The 21033-nt window shown below is 36.3% G+C and overlaps 1 protein-coding gene across 4 annotated transcripts in view; it reads right to left on the reverse strand.

Moving 5' to 3' along the window:
• LOC127959075 (paralemmin-3) overlaps positions 1-21033 on the reverse strand; it is a 36405-nt gene that overhangs the window by 3683 nt on the left and 11689 nt on the right. For 3 of the 4 annotated variants that reach the window (XM_052558067.1, XM_052558064.1, XM_052558066.1), the window contains exons 2-5: positions 11131-11185; positions 7175-7255; positions 4879-4997; positions 1904-2006 (exon numbers count right to left, since the gene is read on the reverse strand). In XM_052558067.1, coding sequence (XP_052414027.1) covers positions 1904-2006; positions 4879-4997; positions 7175-7255; positions 11131-11178 — 351 coding nt within the window. In that variant the 5' untranslated portion in view covers positions 11179-11185. Of the gene's footprint in view, positions 1-1903; positions 2007-4878; positions 4998-7174; positions 7256-9080; positions 9136-11130; positions 11186-21033 lie in introns of all 4 variants that reach the window. The other variant, XM_052558068.1, reaches the window with a different exon arrangement.

Below are 21033 nucleotides of genomic sequence, written 5' to 3' on the forward strand. Positions count from 1 at the left end.
TTTGCTTATGGAATTAATTAATCATGGCTGATAGCAAATAGAAGCTGACTTACACTGCATTACCATATTCAGAACAGTAAAAACATTCATTTCATCAGTCATTAATATCAGCAATCATCTAATTCATGTGAAACTTTCCCGGTTTAACCGCTAATAATTCCTTTCACTCACTCAGATTGGATAATTAGGGGTGGTCTTTCATCAACATTAGAAAAAATGTTACCAGATTAATTTACCAACAGACAGACACATCAGCTTCAGTTACCACAAGGTGGAGTCACACCAACACTGTACAGTATGTTACATATACAGTCACCAGTGCAAAAATCACAAAAAATACAACATCGATACTCCATGACCTCTCTTTGCGTCATCATGAGTATACAGAGTATTTAACCTTTAATTCTTATTTAGTGTCCCAAGAGATATAAAACGTAGTGTACACAATGTAGCAGTTAACTACTGCACACTATTAACTGACCCAAAACAGGAAAATATTAAAATAATCTGAAGGCAAAATTTTGAAATGTACTGTTGTTATTTTAAACTTTAGTCATTGAAAGTCAGCCTCAAACAGAACATGAAGGTTCACATCAGTTCCTGTGTTTTTTAGTGTTGGTCAAATATGAATAATCTACATTCAGCTGTCCTCATGTGGCACTTTGAGTTCATTATTTTAGAAATGTATTTGTCTAGAAGAAGGACATACAATGTGTTCACAACAAAACTGTACATTTGTTGAAAATCGATTAACCAGTATCTTGGATGGAGTTTTTCAGCAAATTCATTTACATTTCATGCTAATTTTTTGGTTAACTATTTCTTTAATTAGAATAACTTCAATTCTATAATATAAGCCATAGGGCCCTATTTTAAGGATCTAAGCACATGGTCTGAAGCGCACACAGTAACCGTGCTTAGGGCATGCCTGAATCCACTTTTGCTAGTTTAAGGACGGGAAAAATGATCAGCGCACCCTGTGCATGGTATAAAAGGGTTGTCTCTATTCTCTTAATGTGTGTTTTGTGCATAACATATCATAAACCAATCAGAGTCTAATCTCCCATCCCCTTTAAAAGCCAGTTGCCCTCGTGCCATGGCAGGTTCACTATTTACATTGCAGAATATTTTTTTTTTGTTTTTTTATGTTTACACGCTCTTTAAATAAGAAAGAAAAAATATTGCTTCAGACTTTAGACCAGGTTTTTGTTGGTCAATGGCGCAGTCTATTTCGTTGCCTCCAAATAGCAATGCGCCTGAATACACCTTGTTTTCAGACCAGCAAGCCCATGGGCCCAAATGCATTTGCTATTTAAACAACGTGGCACAGGACATTAAAATGATAAATGTGTCAGGCTGAAACATCTAAAAAACACTTGTCGCGTCGGGTGTATGATAAGGCCCACAGTCTTACTGCAGCCCACCACAGCAACTCTGATTCAACAGCCTTCAGTGTTTTTAAAGACAAAATAACAATGTTTACTTACAGTTCAGCTGACCTCCATACAAGGATGTTTGTTGTGATGGTAACAAGTATAAAAACAGCCCTGACTTGCTGCTCCTTATAAACCACTCATAATGATTTCAGAGAGATGTGCATTTTACAGTAAAGCATACTGACTTAAACATGCAATGATCCTTCTGAAATCATTTTAATATTTTGATTTGGTGTTCAAGAAACATTTATCAATATTTAAAAGTTGTGCTGTGTTTCATATTACAGTTTCTTTAAATGTCTTTATCTCTTTTGATCAATTAAATGCATCCTTGCTGTAATTTACAAATATCTGACTGACCCCAACCACTAGTGTGAATAGTTTGAAAAATGATTTAGGAGGTGAAAAGCTCTGACGCAAGCAGATGTGTGTTCAGCGTGATCATGCATTTAGACATGGTGTCTCACCTTATGTTGTGTCTGAGCGTCTGTGCCAGTTTGACTGGAACCGTCTTCAATGAGTTGCTTCAGTTTCAGTTCTTTGTCTGCCAACTGCTCAGACGCCTGTGATCTAAAGCACATACATGCATGTCATGTTTTATAAGGTGGGAACCTACCATTGGCTTGGGCTTTTCTTTAAGTAACCCAACAGTACTTACAGACAAATTTTGAATTTTAACACTTGACATTTCTTGTTAGAAACTTATTTCTGAGAAGAGCAAGGTACTGTTGGGGTGGGGGGGGGGGGGGGGTGAGAATATTAATTTACATGAACTACATTTTCCAGTATCAATCCAGCTGTATAGACAAAACTATATATTCTTTTTTTTCAATTCTATTATATAGATATTAAAATGCACTGGTTTACAGAAAAGTTTCACTGATACATTTTAATCCTGCACAGCATTATATGGTTTTGGTCAGACTTTAGTTTGGGGATCAGTTCTCACTACCGTATTTTCGGACTATAAGTCGCACTTTTTTTTCATAGTTTGGCTGGTCCTGCGACTTATAGTCAGGTGCGACTTCTCAAAATTAATTTAATATGAGCCGAGAGACATGAACCAAGAGAAAACATTACCGTCTACAGCCGCCAGAGGGCGCTCTATACTGCTCAGTGCTCCTGTAGTGTACCACTGAAGACATAGAGTGCCCTCTCGCGGCTGTAGACGGTAATATTTTTTTCTTGGTGTTTGGTTCTAAATAAATGCGATTTATAGTCCAGTGCGACTTATACATGTTTTTTTCCTCGTCATGACGTATTTTTGGACTAATGCGACTTATAGTCCGAAAAATTCAGTATATTAACTATGACGTTTGTCTTAAACTCCTAATTTGCTGTATATTTATAATTAGTAACGTAGTTGTTAAGTTTAGTTTTGGGGTCAGATTGAAGGATCTAAAATATGATCATGTAGAATAAGGCATTAATATGAACTTTAAGTACTAACAATCAGGCAATATACTAATATGCATGCTACTGCTAATGAGCAAATAGTTAAAGGGTTAGTTCAGCCAAATATAAAATTATGTCATTAATAACTCACCCTCATGTCGTTCCAAACCCGTAAGACCTCCATTCATCTTCGGAACACAGTTTAAGATATTTTAGATTTAGTCCGAGAGCTTTCTGACCCTCCATTGAAGCTGTGTGTACGGTATACTGTCCATGTCCAGAAAGTTGTAGTTTTTGATATTTTTGGACCAAAATGTATTTTCGATGCTTCAAAATATTCTAACTGACCCTCTGATGTCACATGGACTACTTTGATGATGTTTTTCTTACCTTTCTGGACATGGACAGTATACCGTACACACAGCTTCAATGGAGGGACAGAGAGCTCTCGGACTAAATCTAAAATATCTTAAACTGTGTTCCGAAGATGAATGGAGGTCTTACGGGTTTGGAACGACATGAGGGTGAGTTATTAATGACATAATTTTCATTTTTGGCTGAACTAACCCTTTAATAGTGAGAACTGATTCCTTAAATAGTGTTGGCATGCTTTTAGTAGCAACACACACACACACACACACACAAATCTTTTTTAGCATAGTCTGTGTTTCGAAAAATAATATAACAGAGTTAAATGCCGCTGTTCATTCCTACGATTCAGGTAGACTATTTTTTACATATACATGTTTATTATGGTGATTTGATGATATATAATGTAATTTCTAGGTTTAAATACAATTAGATGCTGATTGTTTCTGTGGGAGCAAAAGTACTTTTGATTGCAGAAAATAAAACATGAAATCAAGAACGACTATTTACGTTCTTGGTGCAGGCTCCAGGACTAATTGGTAAGTATTCATCAGCACATATAATTCCAAAGCAAAGTTTCAGTCAAAATGCAATAACGTGTTCTTAATCTGAAACTCTCATTCAGTCTGGCTGCCTACTTTTTACGATCCTATCCAGTCCCAGGCTATTATCTTGTTTCACGCAGAACTATATTATGAAAGTAAAATAAATTGTGAACAACAATTAACACTGGCTTTTAAAAGCTTTGATTATGTCCCTCTAAATGGCTTCAATGTAGTTTTTAATAACAGCTTTTAGTGTAGCTTGCATGTAATCATGATTGTTTTGATAACCTACAATTTCAAAGGAGCTTCCCCAACAGGTTCCCAGAATACACTCTAGGTTTTTCAGGATTTATTATCAGACAAACAAGATGCGCAAGTGAGCCTGCAATCACGTGGACTCATTTACTAAATCACAATCCTCTCTGGAAATCGCAGCATACTTTATAGCTATATAAAACTGCATTGTAACAAATACAGGCATTAAACGAATCACTCCTCATAGGATGAGAGGCCTCAGACGGCTGTTTACACACCACGAAAGTCTGTTCCCTATAGGGCTGTGAGCAGCTTATTACTGCCAAACTTTGCTCTGACTAATTAAAGCCCTGCTTTCAACACAGAAGAACATCTCAGCGGCCAGCTTATTACAATAATCACCATCTCCTTCAGTCAAGCAAATAAATGCTGATCTGCAAAGCAGGAACTTCAAATACTCCTTCTCATTCACATGCAAAAATAGAAGGATATTTTGGGGGTGAAAACCCATCACCTGCTTGGTGCTCCAGTACTTTGGCAGGAATAATTAGTAGTGTTTGCAGAGGGAAGCGACATTATTACTACTGCGTGTATGATTAGAGTTTTGAACAAACACTGAAGTATTAAACCTCTCTTATATACAGAGATTTATTTATGTATTTATTTTTGTCAGGGGTTTGGCAGTTGCGGTCAGAATTATTAGCCCCCTTGGTACAGTAAATATGAGCAAATATACGGTTGAAAAAAAATCATTTTAAAATTCAAAAATTATTTTGTATTATAGTGATGTGGCAAAAACAATTCAGATCACCTCAGCAGCCACGCATACATTTTCTGGTAACCAAGCTCAGGGTTAAATCAAATATTAAAAATCATACTTATTAATGTGTGTCTCCATCTCCTGAGCCTTAGCACCCCAGAGGGGTGATCGAGGTCCCGTACTGTCAGGAGATGTAGGAGGTCCTTCCATTAGCCACTGGTCTCTGAGGGACTTCCTCTGTGAGAGAAACAGGGAAAGCAGGAAGCAGTAATTAATGCAGGGACACATTATTTCAATAGATTTCTTATCAGCGGTTCACACTAAACAGCTAAACAAAGGCATTGCAGCACGCTGGTTTCTGGAGCTTAAAAGCCTGTTCACACCAAAAGTTAATATTTGCCATAAAAACACACAAGATTTAACTGAAAAAAAAACGTATGTATTTGAAAGCCAACGGGCAAATGTGACCAGGATGTCAAGGTTATGCTTAAGCTCACAAAAGAAACTTCTTGTTTATTTAGATATTCTTATGATGTTGCTTAATTGTTGCATGGTTTGAATCGTTCAAGACCACACGAAATCGAAATTAGAATTGTGTGGCTTGCAATCCATGTATTTAAATCTATATGAAAATGTGTTTCTAAAAGTTGACAAAATAAACTAGCAAATGTAGGCAACATTTACATTCACTGCTGATGAAATTTGTGTATACAAATATTTGTCTAAAATAAAGTCCCTCCTACCCACCACTGACTAGCAATAGCAGGAAGCCTATTGTGGTTTGTTATGTGTGTAATAAGAGTAAGAGCATTAGCGCAACCAAAGACACAAAACAAAACATATTCTATCATTTAGTGTATATTTCACATAAGAAAAAAGTTTAGAAACTACATGTTTTCTCAATAAAACAGCTATTGCTTTTAGCTGATAAATTTTGTCAGTGTAATATTTGCTATTTCCCAAGCTACTATTTATGGACAAACTATATGGGTAACATTTCCATTTTGATACATCATTTTCTATAGCAGGCCTTTTCTGGCCTATCATTGGGCTAATACCTACTTCAATTAAAATCCCCAAAATATTGTAAACCTTACTGTACTCAACATTGTTGATGGTCAATTAATACACTTCTTGACAGTAGTTCACAGAAGATCAAATCATGTATGTGTTTGTCTTTAGGTTGTACCCATGGTACAAGCTGTCAAGATTGGAAAAAGTCGAGTTGTTTGATATGTAACACCTCAACTTCAATAGAATACAGAGAAAAGAGAGAAGTGTTCGTCTTACCATTTCATGGGGTCTTTAAATTAAATCTGAAGGTAGAAAAGTTACAGTGCACTTGAAATAATTCTGCTTCAAAACATCCTTTATACAGTCTGAAATGACATTTCCTGCTGAGCATAGTGCACTTTCACTCCTCTGCCAGGAGACCTTCCAGCAGAAAAACATGTAAAAACAATTCTGAAAGGTTATATCAGGACCATCTAGAGTGCATTTCACTAATAATAAAACAAGCCTGGGTGTATCCTGTCATATAGATCGACGGGGAACTCCAGAAGATGCACTAAAGTGCAGCCACCAGCTGCCACACAGGAAGTGATGTGCACCATAGAAACTGAAAATGTATGAGGACTAATGTAAGATAACAAAAAAGCAGCTGTGGGATAACTATCTACATGCATGACTCCATTATGATTATTAACTTGAAACAGAAACCCTATAAACACAGTTTATACTACTCATCATAAAAGCATTTCTTCTGGCCACTTTTATGTTCCAGTGGTTTTAAATGATACTGAAACATTTAAACTTCATTGTGATCACTTTTGATCTGATTTGACTTTTGATTATGATTTGATTTGAGATGTGGTGGAAATGACTAATGTTTCCGAGAAATTATGCTGTCGGGCATGTTTTCAGTTGGATGTGAAATAACTAGTAGTGTGAGTGTGAAACGTTTGCTTTAGGAGATGTTTTTTCCACAAGGACAAAAGGTCTATTAGCACAAAAATTTGTCTTGGAACCAACAGAGTTAGAACACAAAGGAATAGGAAGAGGGAACGCCAATCTGGAAATATTATGGAAACAATGGGGAGTGTGAGAGAGAGAGAGAGAGAGAGAGAGAGATGACCACACAGCCATTAAACCTTCTAGTATAACATTTCATTTCTCAAGAAGAGAGAGAGTGTGTGTGTGTGTGTGTTTACACCAAATTGTCTTGTGTTCTAATTGTGGCTCTGGTGACTCTGTGCATTTAGTTTTTTGTGTGTGCGCATATAGGACTACATTTGTGAAATTCCATGACACAGCCTACTCAACACAAACGTGACCTGATGTGTCCGGCAGCAAAACAGGGTCACACGCGTACAGGCAAGTGTGTGTGTTGTGTGTGTGTGTGCGTGAGGTCACACCTTGAGCTGCTGAAATCTTAGTCTCTCATTTTCAATCTCTCTCCTGGCTCGCTCCTCTTCCTCCTGTATACGCCGTTTCTCCTGAAAGCAGAAAAGACTTTCAAAATCCTTCAATCACTTGAATTATGATAATAATAATTTAAATGTAAAGCACAGTGACCACAGAATCAAACCTCTTTTAACTTTGTGATCATTCTGAGGTTAAATACAGATTTAAAATCATAATAAGAAATAGTTTTATAAATCTGATACCATTTTCGAAATCAAATATTTGCATAGTTATGACAGGAATGTCGGTATACTTGCGGCCATTCATTTTTTAACCATAAAAAAAAAAAAAAAATATCTATTGTATTTTTGAATGATATGCTGAAAACCAAAATTGAAATTAGAACCGTACACAGAAAATGCTGCCTACATATAAAATATTGACTTCTGATTTTGGTTAATACATTTTGCACTTTTAATTAGGGCTGCAATAATTCAGTATAAATATGTATCAAGACTGATTTGTGGCGTTTGACTTTGTTGAATAAGCATGAGCACTGCACATTTCAAAATCAAAACATGGCGTGGGTGTTTTATATGAATGTATCTCTGAATGGAACAGACTGTCTTTTAGAAAAGTTTCAATATCAGATTAAATAAAAATGTTAAAGTAGCGTTTATGAGAGGATCAGCTTTGATCAAAGCCGTTACTGGAGAAACCGCTGGTTCTGCCGCTCTTAAAGCGCCTCCTGCTGGCAGAGAATCCGTTTGCCTTTTCAATAAGCCCATCTCCAGCAACATGCTTTAGTTGTTGCTCTTTTTCTTTTTCTGCAGCACTTTTCATACCTCTATCCTCTATGATGCACATTTGTTTCAGTGTATAAGAATAATCAGCCTACACTAGCAGTCAAAGGTTTTATAACAGTAAGTATTTACTGTTTTTCTTTAAAGAAATCTCTTCTGCTCACCAAAGCTGCATTTATTTGATCCAAATTACAGCAAAAACTGTAAAATAAATAAAAGTTAAATATTTTTACTATTAAAAATATTTTCAAATAGAAAGCTGTTATTTTAAAATGTAATTTATTCCTGTGATCAAAGCATCATTACTCCAGTCTTCAGTGTCACATGATCTTTCAGAAATCATTCTAATATGCTGATTTGCTGTTTATCAAAATGTAAAATAGTTTTTCAGGATTCTTTGACGAATAGAAATATACAAAGATCAGCATTTATCTGGAATAAAAAGCTTTTGTAATATACAATATATCATTCAAAAGCTTGTCAGTATAATATGTATCTATTTGTTCTTTTATTTAGCAAGGATGCTTTAAATTGATCAAAAGTGATGCTAAAGACAGTTATAATGTTACAAGAGATTTCGATTTCAGATAAATGCTTTTCTTTTGAACTTTCTATTCATCACGTTATAATATCGTGCTATAAATTTTGGACCTATCGTCCGCCCCTACTTTTCATAAACATTTGAAAAATGCACAGATTAATATAGGAAAATGGCGATTTTAAGATTTGAAGTTTTCTCTGGCCAAATTTAGTAATGCTTCTCTCGCACTTTTAGTAGTGAACTTGAGCTGTCTTTGGAACAATGCAAAGACTAAATACAATATTTTTAAATTCGAAATCCTGGGAAATTTATTGTCATGAAATGATATACCCTACTGGGATATGAATGAATTAAGCTCTACATTGCACAATGAATCTCTTATTTATTTCATGCTACACTTTGTTTATTATAATGAGATATTCCCGGAAATGTCAGTTATAACTACTGATCAGTGTTACAAAACGCATTTAAAATGGAATCCTCCAGGGTTGAAACACAAATACAGACGGGGCATTTGGAAAATGTTCGTTTCGCCAGCTTTAACCAAGGTCTCTTGTCTTTGATTTAACTGACCTTCTCTTGCTTTCATTTCGTTCCTTCTAGCACTCCTGTAGAACCTGCCCAGGATCTATTTGCAAAGAAATATGTAATGATTATTTCATAGGCTACATGTTTTTAGGCGTGAAAAATTATAAAAATCATAAAAAAATATCGAAGCTGAAGGTTTTCATAAAGCAGTTATGGTAGCCACGTCAGTAGCTCGAGAGGGCGCTAGAGTCTGTTTAGAGACTCTAAAAAAGGTAGAAATTAAATTTAGCATTTATATACACATTTAAAAAAAAAAACTAGCTTTATTTCATTATTAAGATTTTCTGGGTTAAAAACGAATGGACGCAAAAGTACACAGACCCAGGAAACACTGGCATTTAACATTGCCTTGGGGAAAACAGTCGATCTTAAAAAAAATAAAATCATACAAATCAACCAAAATAAAAAATAAAATCGTTATGAACAAATCACATGTCCTATTCTGTGCAGTAAACTCCTGAAATATTTGGGTTTCATATTTTAGAGCAGACAATGCAATTTATGAAAGTGGTCAACTATTGTAAATCTGTTTGTGGGTTTGAAAATATTCCGATGTAACTCCCTTTTGTAGTCATTAACATTTTCATAAGTAACTCAGTAGCTAACTTATTTACAATTACATTTAGTAACTAAATTATGTAATTCCATAACATGTAACTAGTTACTCCCCAACACTGATCATGTGACACTGAAGACTTGAGTAATGATGATGAAAATTCAGCTTTGCCATCACAGGAATAAATTATATTTTAATATAAAAAACGTGGACATTTTCATAAAATCCATATAAAATGTTGAGATCAAACTCATTAAATTTAGAGAATAAAGTCATTATGTTTTGAGAAAAAAGTTGTTACATTTCGAGAAAACTCATTAAGCAACTGATCTCCACTTTTCCAATGTGACAACTTTATTTTCAAAATTAAATGAGTTTAATCTCAAAATGTTTTTATTTATTTATTTTTTATTATTGCTTGGCCCTCTTCCCTAGGTACCAAATCAACACTTTTAAAAAAATTATTTTTAAATAATCAATAGGTTTTGTTTACATTTTCTTACACAGTCATGAAACAGAAATAACGTATGTGATACCTCATCTTTTAGTCATAACGAATATCCTCCCAAATAGTAGTATATGTCATTTTAAAATGCAAAAGAAAGAAAGAAAAAAACAAGTGTGCGTGTCTGTGAAAAAGTATCATATCTCAACCTGGATTATATTTCTAAACTCATACAGTTGTCCTCTGTAACTAAGCTTTCAGTGTTGAATTTGCGACAAAATCAACCACTGAACCCGAGGCATGACTTGAAATGAATACAAGAATGCATTCAGAGGGCATGAATATTTCGTATGACATGGGCAGGTGAAGAGACTCTTGGGTAGAGCGTCTTTGCAGTTCTCTGGTGTAGTGTTACCTGGTCTGGACAGACTCCATCACACTTAATAATTTAGTGGCCACAGAATGAGTCGTGAACACATCTAACACCAGTTTCCATGCACCCGTGTTTGTGAGAGACATGCAGTACACTCTTAAAAATAAAAAGGTCTTTGTTGGCATCTGTGGATCCATGAAGAACCTTTAACACCCATGGAAACTTTCCATTGCTCTGAAGACTCTTGGTCATTGAAAAAGTTTATTTAAATTGTTCTTCACAGACATAAAAAGATTCTAAAAACTGTTCATTGAAAGGTTCTTTATGGAACCCAAAATTATTTAGTCAAAATCCCTTTTGAAACCTTTATTTTAAGAATGTACCAAATACAGTCTATTTGTTTTCATGCATGTTTCTATTAAAAGCACAATTCATAACGGCTACCTCTAGAAGTCCACAGGTACTGCAATAATAAGTGTTGTCAAACAGCAGCAGACTCTACTATGATGGATGTGTCTGTATGTTTCCGTGTGACACTGTTTGCAGGGCTTAAGCGGCGCTGTCATTTAAAAGCTAAATTAATCCACTGCATGCTGTTGACAGGTTCGGCTTGTCATATAATGATATATGAAATACAAACATGGCTTTCTGTGGGACGTACCGCTATAGCTTTCAGTCGCTCCTGGTACTTCTCTGCTTCATGTTCCATCCTGGACCTGAAATATAAGAGACTGCATTATTCATCCAATTATTTTAATTTTCAAATGGGTTTAATTTTAAATGTAAAACAGTTAATATACACAGAAAAATAAACATTGTATAGCTTTTTTAAAATGCGACTAATACATCATGTATACATAAGGAATAAAAGAGATTTGTTAAATCATCATGAAATTATATTTTTTAAAGAAATTAACACTTTTAATAATTAAGGACACAATTTTATAAAAGTTGCAGTAAACACATTTATAATGTTACAATTGACTTTTGATTTTATGAATGCTGTACAGCAACGACAGCTGTGAAGTCTTTTTGCATTCTAAGAGTCAGTTTGTGTTGATATTAAGGTGTAATTTCATCTTGGGGTTTGTTATTGGCTTGTAGCACTTCTCATAAAGTGCTCCCATACAACAGCTCACTTAGTATTATGCACGGATGAATCTTAGTTTCTCTTTCTTTATAAGCATGTACCAACAAATCTGCAGCAACATCTGAGTGCTTTGATGACGCTGTGTATATCTCAGTGAAGCTTCTACTGTATCTGACCCTGATATATCCTCATCATAAATCCATACATTTAATATTTTATTATATGTTGACTGAGCAAATATGAAATGTTTTCAGGAAGACATTTCACCATCCTAGCTATCTTACAGCCCTGAAGCACAAACGGAGAACACTGTTCAATGCAAGAAGCTCTCAGCGCTGAGAACAGGAGCTGTGTGTTTCCTTCAGGTCACGTTAGACTCTGCATACATGAAGACACAGATTGAATTGTTTGATCCTTGTTGATGTTCGTACCTGGAACACCCCGCAGGAGAGGTCCCGTTTCTCAAGTAGGGAAAACATATGGGTGTGTATAGTAAATATATGGAAGTGCAAAAGCTAAACCGAATAGACCCACCTTTGTTTGAGATTGTGCCAATGAATACAGCCGAACCAGTACATACAGGAAGATTAAACAAAACGCTTCTCTTTTCTTTCTGACTGGCTTGTTGCGGAGCTTGTTTTGACACAGGCTGTGGAGACCTCCGGGTTTTTATGGCAGAGAATCACAGGACTTATAAAGTCTATGTCAAATGAGGCCTTGACTGTGACAAAGAGCCTTCCTGTGTCTCTCCTGCGCTTTGTGAGTGGGGAGAGATATGCTTTTACCAAGAATGAAAGTGTTTACTCATCTTCTTCCCCAAGGCTAATGGGTAACTTCCAAACTGCCGCGAGGGGAACAGTCGGTCTCATCAGAGTTCTGGAGACAAACTTTGCCGGGAATAGCACCGAGGAATAAACAAAAACGAGCCTTTGATGATTCACTCTCTTCAGGTCTCAACAGTAAGTTCGATGCTAATTAAAATGTGGAGCTTATGCGTATCCGTCAGGCACAAATAAAAAGAGGAAAAGAGAGAATTAAAGATGGAAAAAAAGAAAAAAATGCATCTGAAAAGATGAGAAACAATGGGCTTCTCTGTTTTCGCGTTCACAACCGTTATTATCAGGTGTCCACCCAAGCTGTTGCTATGGCAACGTGCTTCTATCTATAAAGGTGCAAAGACACCAACACCCATTTAATTACTATTGTGACCTGGAAACTAAATTTCATTACGAATAGAGATATATATATATATATATATATATATATATATATATATATATATATATATATATATATATATATATATATATATATATATATATATATATATATATATAAAACTTTTCATATCTTATAAAGCTGCTGCTCAGACATATGCTTCTATATATGTATATCAAATATATATCTTTATGTATTTGTTGTGTTTTAGAGGAACAAATCTCAGTATTTTTAAAACTAAATGCATTGAATTGAGAGCAAATTTGCATGAGACATTATTAGACTTAAATTTAGAAAATATCTTGAATTAATGTCTTACCCCAGTGGCAAAAAGATGTTTAAAGAATAAACCTCACAAGATTCTGTAAGATTTATGTTAGTAGAAAAAAAAATGGGATAAGATGTTCTCTGAAAACAATTCTTAAAATCTTATGGGGCATTTACATGACACTTTATACTTAAGTTTAAATAACTTTAAACAAACATACTATTTAAAACATACTTGTGTTAAAAATGCACTCTATGAAATTCTTAACATCCTGTGTGAAGTGCTGCTTCTCAACAAATTATATATATTTAAGATTTTTACTGGAAATCAAAAAAAAAAAAAAAAAAAAAAGAGTAATTAAGAAGTCTTTTTTTTTCAAGTGCGTGGGTGTACAAAAATTACTAACTAGAAACTCTAGAAGTCTGTAGTCTTCAAATGAAGTCATGCTGCAGAGCTCTTGTAAATACAGCACTGAGCAGAGATGACATGGTTTTAGGTCAAATGTGTGTTCTGGGGCTGGTCAGACACAATGCATTTACCCTGAGAACAGGCTTGACTGACTGACATACCCCGCTGGAAACCGTGAGAAATGAATGGAGCCTCAGGGGAAAGGGGATCATGGGAACTGAGATAAAACAGTCTCTCACCTTCAGATGCACACACAAAAACTGACACACCCTCAACCTCCAATATTCACAATTTTCAACTGTTTACAGGAAGGAAGGATGCAAATGTCACCAAAAATATAATAATGGTTCTTTCATCATAGCCTTACAGTCTTAATCTCCACTTCCCATTCTCTGAATTATACACATTCATGAGAAACCGCACTAAACCACGAGGAAACACAAAGCAAGTCAGCACCGTCTTTGTGTATTTACTCTGAACACTCTTCCATTCTCAAGCCTGGCTCAATGTCAGCTTCAGTTGTTGAGAAATGAACAAAGCTTTAATATAGATCCTCACTACCACAATCACTCCCACTTGTTTGCCAGGGCAGTGCTGTGTAGTTGCTAAGGTCTCACGAGTGGTTGTGAGCTCATTACTACAGTATGTGGTTGCTAGGGTATTTTGGATGATCGTAGGATGGATGCTTGCTAGTCAAAACAGCCTACCCACAAGTCTCTCTGATAGTCTGGTCTCTGTATACGGGTCAGGCCTCAGTCTAAGTCTAGATTTAATTAGGTTTTATTTATTTATTACCCAAATATCCTTAAGAAATATTCTAATTTCAGTACAAGTAAAGCCAATTAACAAAGTAATTTGATAATTAATTTAATAACTTCATTTATAAACTCTTTGCCTCCTTCAAGAAAAGATTCTCATTGTTGTGTATTTGCACTTGGATGGGTTAAATACAGAGCACAAATTCAGAGTATGGGACACCAAACTTGGCCACATGCCACGTCCTTTCCTTTCCTATACAAAGATATACTCAACTTTAAACCATGAACTCTAAAGCTTAAACGATACACTGTTGCAATAAAGTTATTATAAATGTACAAGTTTCACAATTCTGCTTCATTCTAAATGTCTCAACTATAAAAATAATATGTATCAGTAAACATTCAATCGTTTCAATAATCTCCAAAGCAAGCTGCATGATTTCACCTATCATTCATGTCTGTGGCACAAACTGTAATATTTAGGGTCAGTTTTGTATATAAAAAAAAAAACACAATCCATTTTGCATTGAGCATCAGAAACAGTGATGCTTACTTTAGGAAACAAGAGTAAAAATGCAACAAAATAAATACTCAATCCCCTCAAGCTGAAATGGCTTTAGTTTAACTGTGGATCATTTGTCTATTTTCTGCCTGGGTAACTTCTTTATTCATGATGCATTACTAAATGTACAGAAATTAGGCTAATAACTTGGGCCGTTAGCGAGCAGCAAATGACAAATGTGACAATCCAAACAGCAAGTAGAGCAGCCATGCGGAAAACACCGCTGCTAATCGTGTGCCCCTGGGTGCAGTGTAACACACTTCCCCACCACCCTGCACACTTTCTGCTCTCATACCCTTCATTTTCATAAAGCTGTGTGAGTTCACCTCATCTTATCCACAGATGACTGAGCAAACATCCTCCACAGTTCTGCTACGACACAGTGCTTGGCTGACTGGGCTGTCAGCAATAACTGCGCTCTGTGGCGATGAACACTGTTGCTTTATGAGTGCTTATTGATAATGCACTCAGGTTTTGTAGTCTTAGCAACAGCTGAGTGTAAAAATATGCTTTTTCTTTTTTAAATTGCTGATCTGTGCTTCAAGACTATTCAAATTGTTGACTAAAGTGTTTCACTTTTCACAAGATAACTTTTCTTAAAATAGGCTCATTGGAAAATCATGACTTTACCTACATTGTTCCAAAAAACAAGCAAAAAAACTATTTTATAGATCAAGTTCATTTTTATGCAGTTCTATGCTCAATGTATTTGTACTTGTGTTTTGAGGTTATAACTTAATTTTATGACATCACATAACCAGCTCCAGATGTATGGATTTTCTGACATGGTAAACTTGCTTGTTAGCTCACCTGGTACAGCTCTGAACTTGTGATGCAGAGCCTTTAAAACTCTATAGTAATTCCCGTTTTGTGATGGTAAATTTAAGACCTTTTTAACACCACATAAAGAAAATGAAAGGCATAAATACAACAGAACACAATGTCAATATGGTTTCGAAAAGTAAATGTCTTCTATTAGCAATTTATTAGGGTTGTAACGGTATGAGATTCACGGTATGATAATGGTCTCAGAAAATACCACGGTTATACGGTTTAAGCAATCAATCAATCAAAACTTTTGATTGGGGGGGCTGAACAAATGTTGTAAAGCATGCGTTTATTCAAATTTTATTGAATCAAAAACAAGAAAATTTGACCATTGATTGTTTATTAGTTTAATAACTTAGATTTATCATTAACAATTCATACATTCTGGTTTGACTACATTTTACTGGATTCTCAGTTTCAGTTAAAAATGTCCACCGAGTAGCTCTAAAAGCATGTTCATTCACTTTGGAAGTGTCGCAAAGCATGCAAGCAGCAACATAATATTTTGCAGAAATATCACCGGCATGTTTTGCCAGTAAGCTTGGGTTGTTATTCTGGATTGTGTTTTATTTTTTCACCTACCAATTAAATAGTTAAAAGTCACACTGCTAGTGTCAACCAGCATGTTGAAAAGATGCCTAGCAGGAATTCTGACAGCCATGCTAGAGCACACAAACCAGTGAGAAATCTGTCAACAGGGCACCTGGAGCAGGGCACGCAGCCCTCCGCGGGGAGAGGAAACACATCTGTGTTCAACTAACCTTGAATGTGGACGGCTGAAACGGCAACAGGAAGCTGCATTGATGCGACTGCTGAGTGTTTGTAGTCTTAACCTGACTGCGTGTTCATTTCCCACATTTGTGCATGCAGAGAATTTCAAACACAGCATTAGCCAAAGGCAGCTTAATACCAGCAGTCTACTGTAATAAATACCTCTAAATAATAACAACATTTTCAGATATCTCTATGGCAACTGCTCATTTTTTCTCCAACCTAGAGGTTAAATCCTGCTGGTACTGATTGTACTTGCAAACTAAACTGGACTTCACGCCTTTCCTGACATCTAGTTTTAACAATCTCAAACAAGTCTCTCTTTCAAAATCTGTGCTGTCCTTCCAACACTAAGCACAAGCAGCATCTGAGAACTTTAAAAAACCCTGAGCTTGTTAATTCTTGATCTGTTGACACTTAATGTTACGTATGTACTGTACTTCAAATACACTTTCACTTCAGTACAGAATGCATGCATTTGTATTTGATTATTTGAGTGCACTTAGCGCATGACCAGCTTGTGAGCAATCTGTCCTCTAACATGACATGCTAATGCTACGTCATGGCTTGTCTATAACAGACATCTAGTTTAACTCCTCCTTGCAAAGTTGACATGCTCTACATTAGCGTGACATCAGTAGGAAACTGTTGTTGAAAGCCTGTTCCCTGCATGTCATCCTCACACCCCACATTTAGGTGCATGATGAATGATCTGACCTGATTCTTGAGAACACAGGCATGTTTATCAGATTTTTCTTGGAGGAAAAAACAAGTCTTTTGAGTAAAACTGAGAGACACAGTACAACAACAACAAAGTATTTCTTATTGTATCACATAATCCATATTGTCTAGTTTGAATACCAGTGGTTGTTATGTGCGCCAGCAAAAGCAAAGCTCTTTGTGGAGGCTTCACAAAACAATCTAGGAGTCCAACGGACTGCCATTTATTACAGTACAATGTCTTGTGACCTAAATGAGGCAGAGATTATACAGTATATACAATAGCGTCAATGTGGTGCGTGTTTGAATGCCCTGTGATTATGGAAATGTGAAGCATGTTATAACAAGGATATACCTGTGGTTAAAACAGTGAATACTTTTTCCGCATTTGAACAAGGCAGAATTCAAGTGCTGTGGTTTTCACATTTTTGCTGCAGGACAAAAAATGTGTTGCAGGTTAAAAAAAACAAAAACAAAAATTTACAATGAAAGAAAACTAAGAACACAAGACAAAGAAGTGGTTTGTTAGGGAGTGTGTTAATTTTCAAGAATATCTAATTTTTATAATATAAATATTTTTTTTTTTTTACCCTGAACTTTATATAGATCCTGGTTCCTGCAGTGGAAACACACAAGCTGTGTCCAAATTCAGGGTCTACATCCTTCGGAGGACTCATTTGAAGGATGCTACGTCACACCGCCGCGACGAAGGCTGTCCAAATTCATAGGATCCTTCAAATGCGGCCCACAAATGCGTCCTCCTTTTCCCCGAACTGGAAGGATGGATGTGGTGGATCCTTTCGCGTCCTACCTATCCCATAATTCTTTTCGGCAGGACGAAGCGAGCGGTAGCGGAGTGGGGGAGGAGTATTATTTTCGGTGTTTTTTAAAAACTGGCTTTTCAAAAATATATATTTTCAGTGGTTTTCTAGTTAGGCATTTTGTTTTAGCGTTAAGCATTTTTTTTTTTACATTTGTACGTGTATATGTAATTTTTTTTTACAATAAATAAAAAAAAAAAAAAAGTTTACTTTCATAAACTAGCTTCTTCCTTACTGCCTGTGTGAATATACCCTTACACACAGCTTATTTGTTAGTGATTGAAGCTGTTTTTAACGCTTCTAAGGACGAAAGAGCAGACAGAAGTGTTTATAAAGCTCCGGGGAGAGAACGATAAGCTCTTCACCCCCGTCTTGCTTAGCGCTGTCACGGTTGGTAGGCGACAGGATATGAGCAAAGCGTAAGGGAGGGAACTGAAAGAAGGGTAGGCTGTCCAAATTCACAAACACCGACTTCCGGTTTTTGCGGTCGTCGGAGGACCTATCCTCCTTCAACCGGGTAGGAAGGATCCTAAGGAGGATGCAGACCCTGAATTTGGACACAGCTACAGAGGTACCAGCCCAAAGTTTCTAGTTCCTGGGTAAAGTTACAGCGGTGGAAATGTGGCTAATGACTCCCATCCCATCTTTTTAACCTGCAAGCACCCCTAGCACCTCACACCCATTTCAGGTCTTGCAGTCTCCATTAATGAGCTGATGAGTTGAATCAGGTGCGATAAATAAGGGAGACACACAAAATGTGCAGTGCTGGGGGTGCTCCACTCCTCTGGGCTGGGTAAGTTTCAACTTTCTGTGCATTTACTCCATGAGCATTGATTCACTGCGGATGTTTTCTGCAGTCCGGCCCCATTTTGATTCTCCTCAGGCCAAAGACACCAAAATAGTGTTTGTGGAATTTGACTGTAGTACTGCAGAATACAGTGCTTTTGTGTATGTGAGTGCCTGTGTGTGTGTGTGTGTTCATTGGGGGGAATAAGAGGAATGTGACGTTTAGTGTGGCGGTTGTAACAACGCTGCCAGGTCTTGATGAGTGACACTGTAAACGGGCAGAATATGAAAACACAGGATTCCAATGAAGTCTTTGCAAGAATTCCAAACAGAATATGAATGTGTGAACGCGTGTATGTCACAAACAGTGCAAGACAGCCCTGGGGGCAGATTCCTAAAGGTGATATCACATGGTATGATGATATGTACGCCTGGAAACAATAGAAAACAAAAACAATGTAACATTTTCTCACAGGTGCTGTATTTACTGTAAACCAAGTTCGGAAATGAACAGAGGCCTGGAGCAAAAATGGCATCAGAATGAACACAAATGAATCAAATTCCAGATAGGAGGGCAAAAATCAGTTATTTTTATATAAAGTTCTGTCCTAAAACTCTAGATGGTGCAGGCTGATATAATCACATCATTATTCATTATTCTAACATACATACATATATATATACATATATACATATATATATATATATATATATATATATATATATATATATATATATATATAACCATGCTAAACTTTCCAAGAGTTGTCATGGCAGAAATAAAGTAACTATAAAAATTGCCCTTTGAAAAAGTAAGAAATCCAATGGGCAAATATTGCCCATTAATGGAAAAGCCCATGTCTGGCCCTGCTGTAAACTGTCTTCTGGTGCAACTTAAAACGGCAACTGCAGTCTAAACGCATCAAAAAGTGCGTTATAGTAATTTCTGTCACAAACCAACTTCTTATCAATTGACTCTCTGGGCTTGCAACTTGAGTTTAACCACTGTTGTAGTAAAATGTCTTAAACTTCTCTAGGGAGGACCAGGGGTTGTTGGCCAGCAGTCAGCTACCCGTGTCGGCCTCCCTGGACGTCTCTCTTACTTGTTTGGGATGTTATTGAGCTGCACAGGGCTGCTAGAAATGGATTAATGTCCTCTCTGTCAGGTGCTCCTCTGTGCTAAACGTTAGTCACCCCATACAATAGTCTCTGTTCAGACAGGAACAAGCTCTTCACAACCCCCAAAGCTCTCCATCTGTAATATCCTCTGCATGGTTCAACACCCAGCCAAGAACTAAAGTAACTCATAACAACAATATTGCACCTTCATAGAAGCTCAAAAACACGTTTTCAAACACTGTGGGGTTCAGGCACCTTAACCAACCTTACAATGGGAGGCATGGAAGAAGGAGTGTGTGTATTGTATATGCAGTGCCTGCAGGACAGGCTCTTGTCCATGATCTAAGGAGTCAGATAACCTGACAGTGTCATCAGACCAGATGCTTTTTCTGATACTGTTTGGTTTAATGACAGTCTCATACTGATTGCACACCCTCAGACCTCCCTCTGACCATTCACTGACTGTTTGATGCATATATTGCACACAAAAATACCAAAAGCCTTCTCAAATGGTCTACATCTGTTTTGCTGGCTTTTAACAATTTCTAGGAGTCACGGTGTACAGATTTTACCAGGAAACAAAGTTTAATTTTTTTTATTACTTTACTGGACTTGTTTTGTTAAAAAAGTGACTAAAATCTACCAGTGCAGTAAGACTTCATACATTGATATAATTTACTCACTTTCACATTGTTTCAAATCTTTATGTTTTCCTTTCTTCTTCTGCTGAACACAAAATAATATACTTTATTAAAGATTTTTGAAGAATGTTACAATTGTTTTTGCCCCCGCATTGGAGGTCAATAGAGACCAAAACAACATTTGCTCGTATCGACTTTCATATTAAGGGTAAACAACAGATTTTTCTAAATACATTTTCTGCAGAAGAAAAAAAAAAAACTTACAGCTTTGGAACAATTTTATAGGAAGCAAATTTCGTCCAAAATGTTTAATTGTATGCAGAGTTGATTCACAAAGTATGTCTACCTTTTTTTTTAAACTGGAACATTAAACAAAATACTTAAGGATTGGATTTTATGCAGTGGTGTCTATTCCTGTTGGGCTGTTTGTGTTCAGCATGTGACCTGAAATGTCATTGAAAACGCAACAAATACAGCAGTGGTTGGTAAAGTTCCAATAAAGACAGCCAGAAGTCTGATTTTGAGAGACTACTTGGATATTGTGAAAAGTACCTAAAGATTTTTGGGGGACGGC

This window comes from Carassius gibelio, chromosome B6 (assembly GCF_023724105.1).
Source record: "Carassius gibelio isolate Cgi1373 ecotype wild population from Czech Republic chromosome B6, carGib1.2-hapl.c, whole genome shotgun sequence".
Classification (NCBI taxonomy): Eukaryota; Metazoa; Chordata; class Actinopteri; order Cypriniformes; family Cyprinidae; genus Carassius; species Carassius gibelio.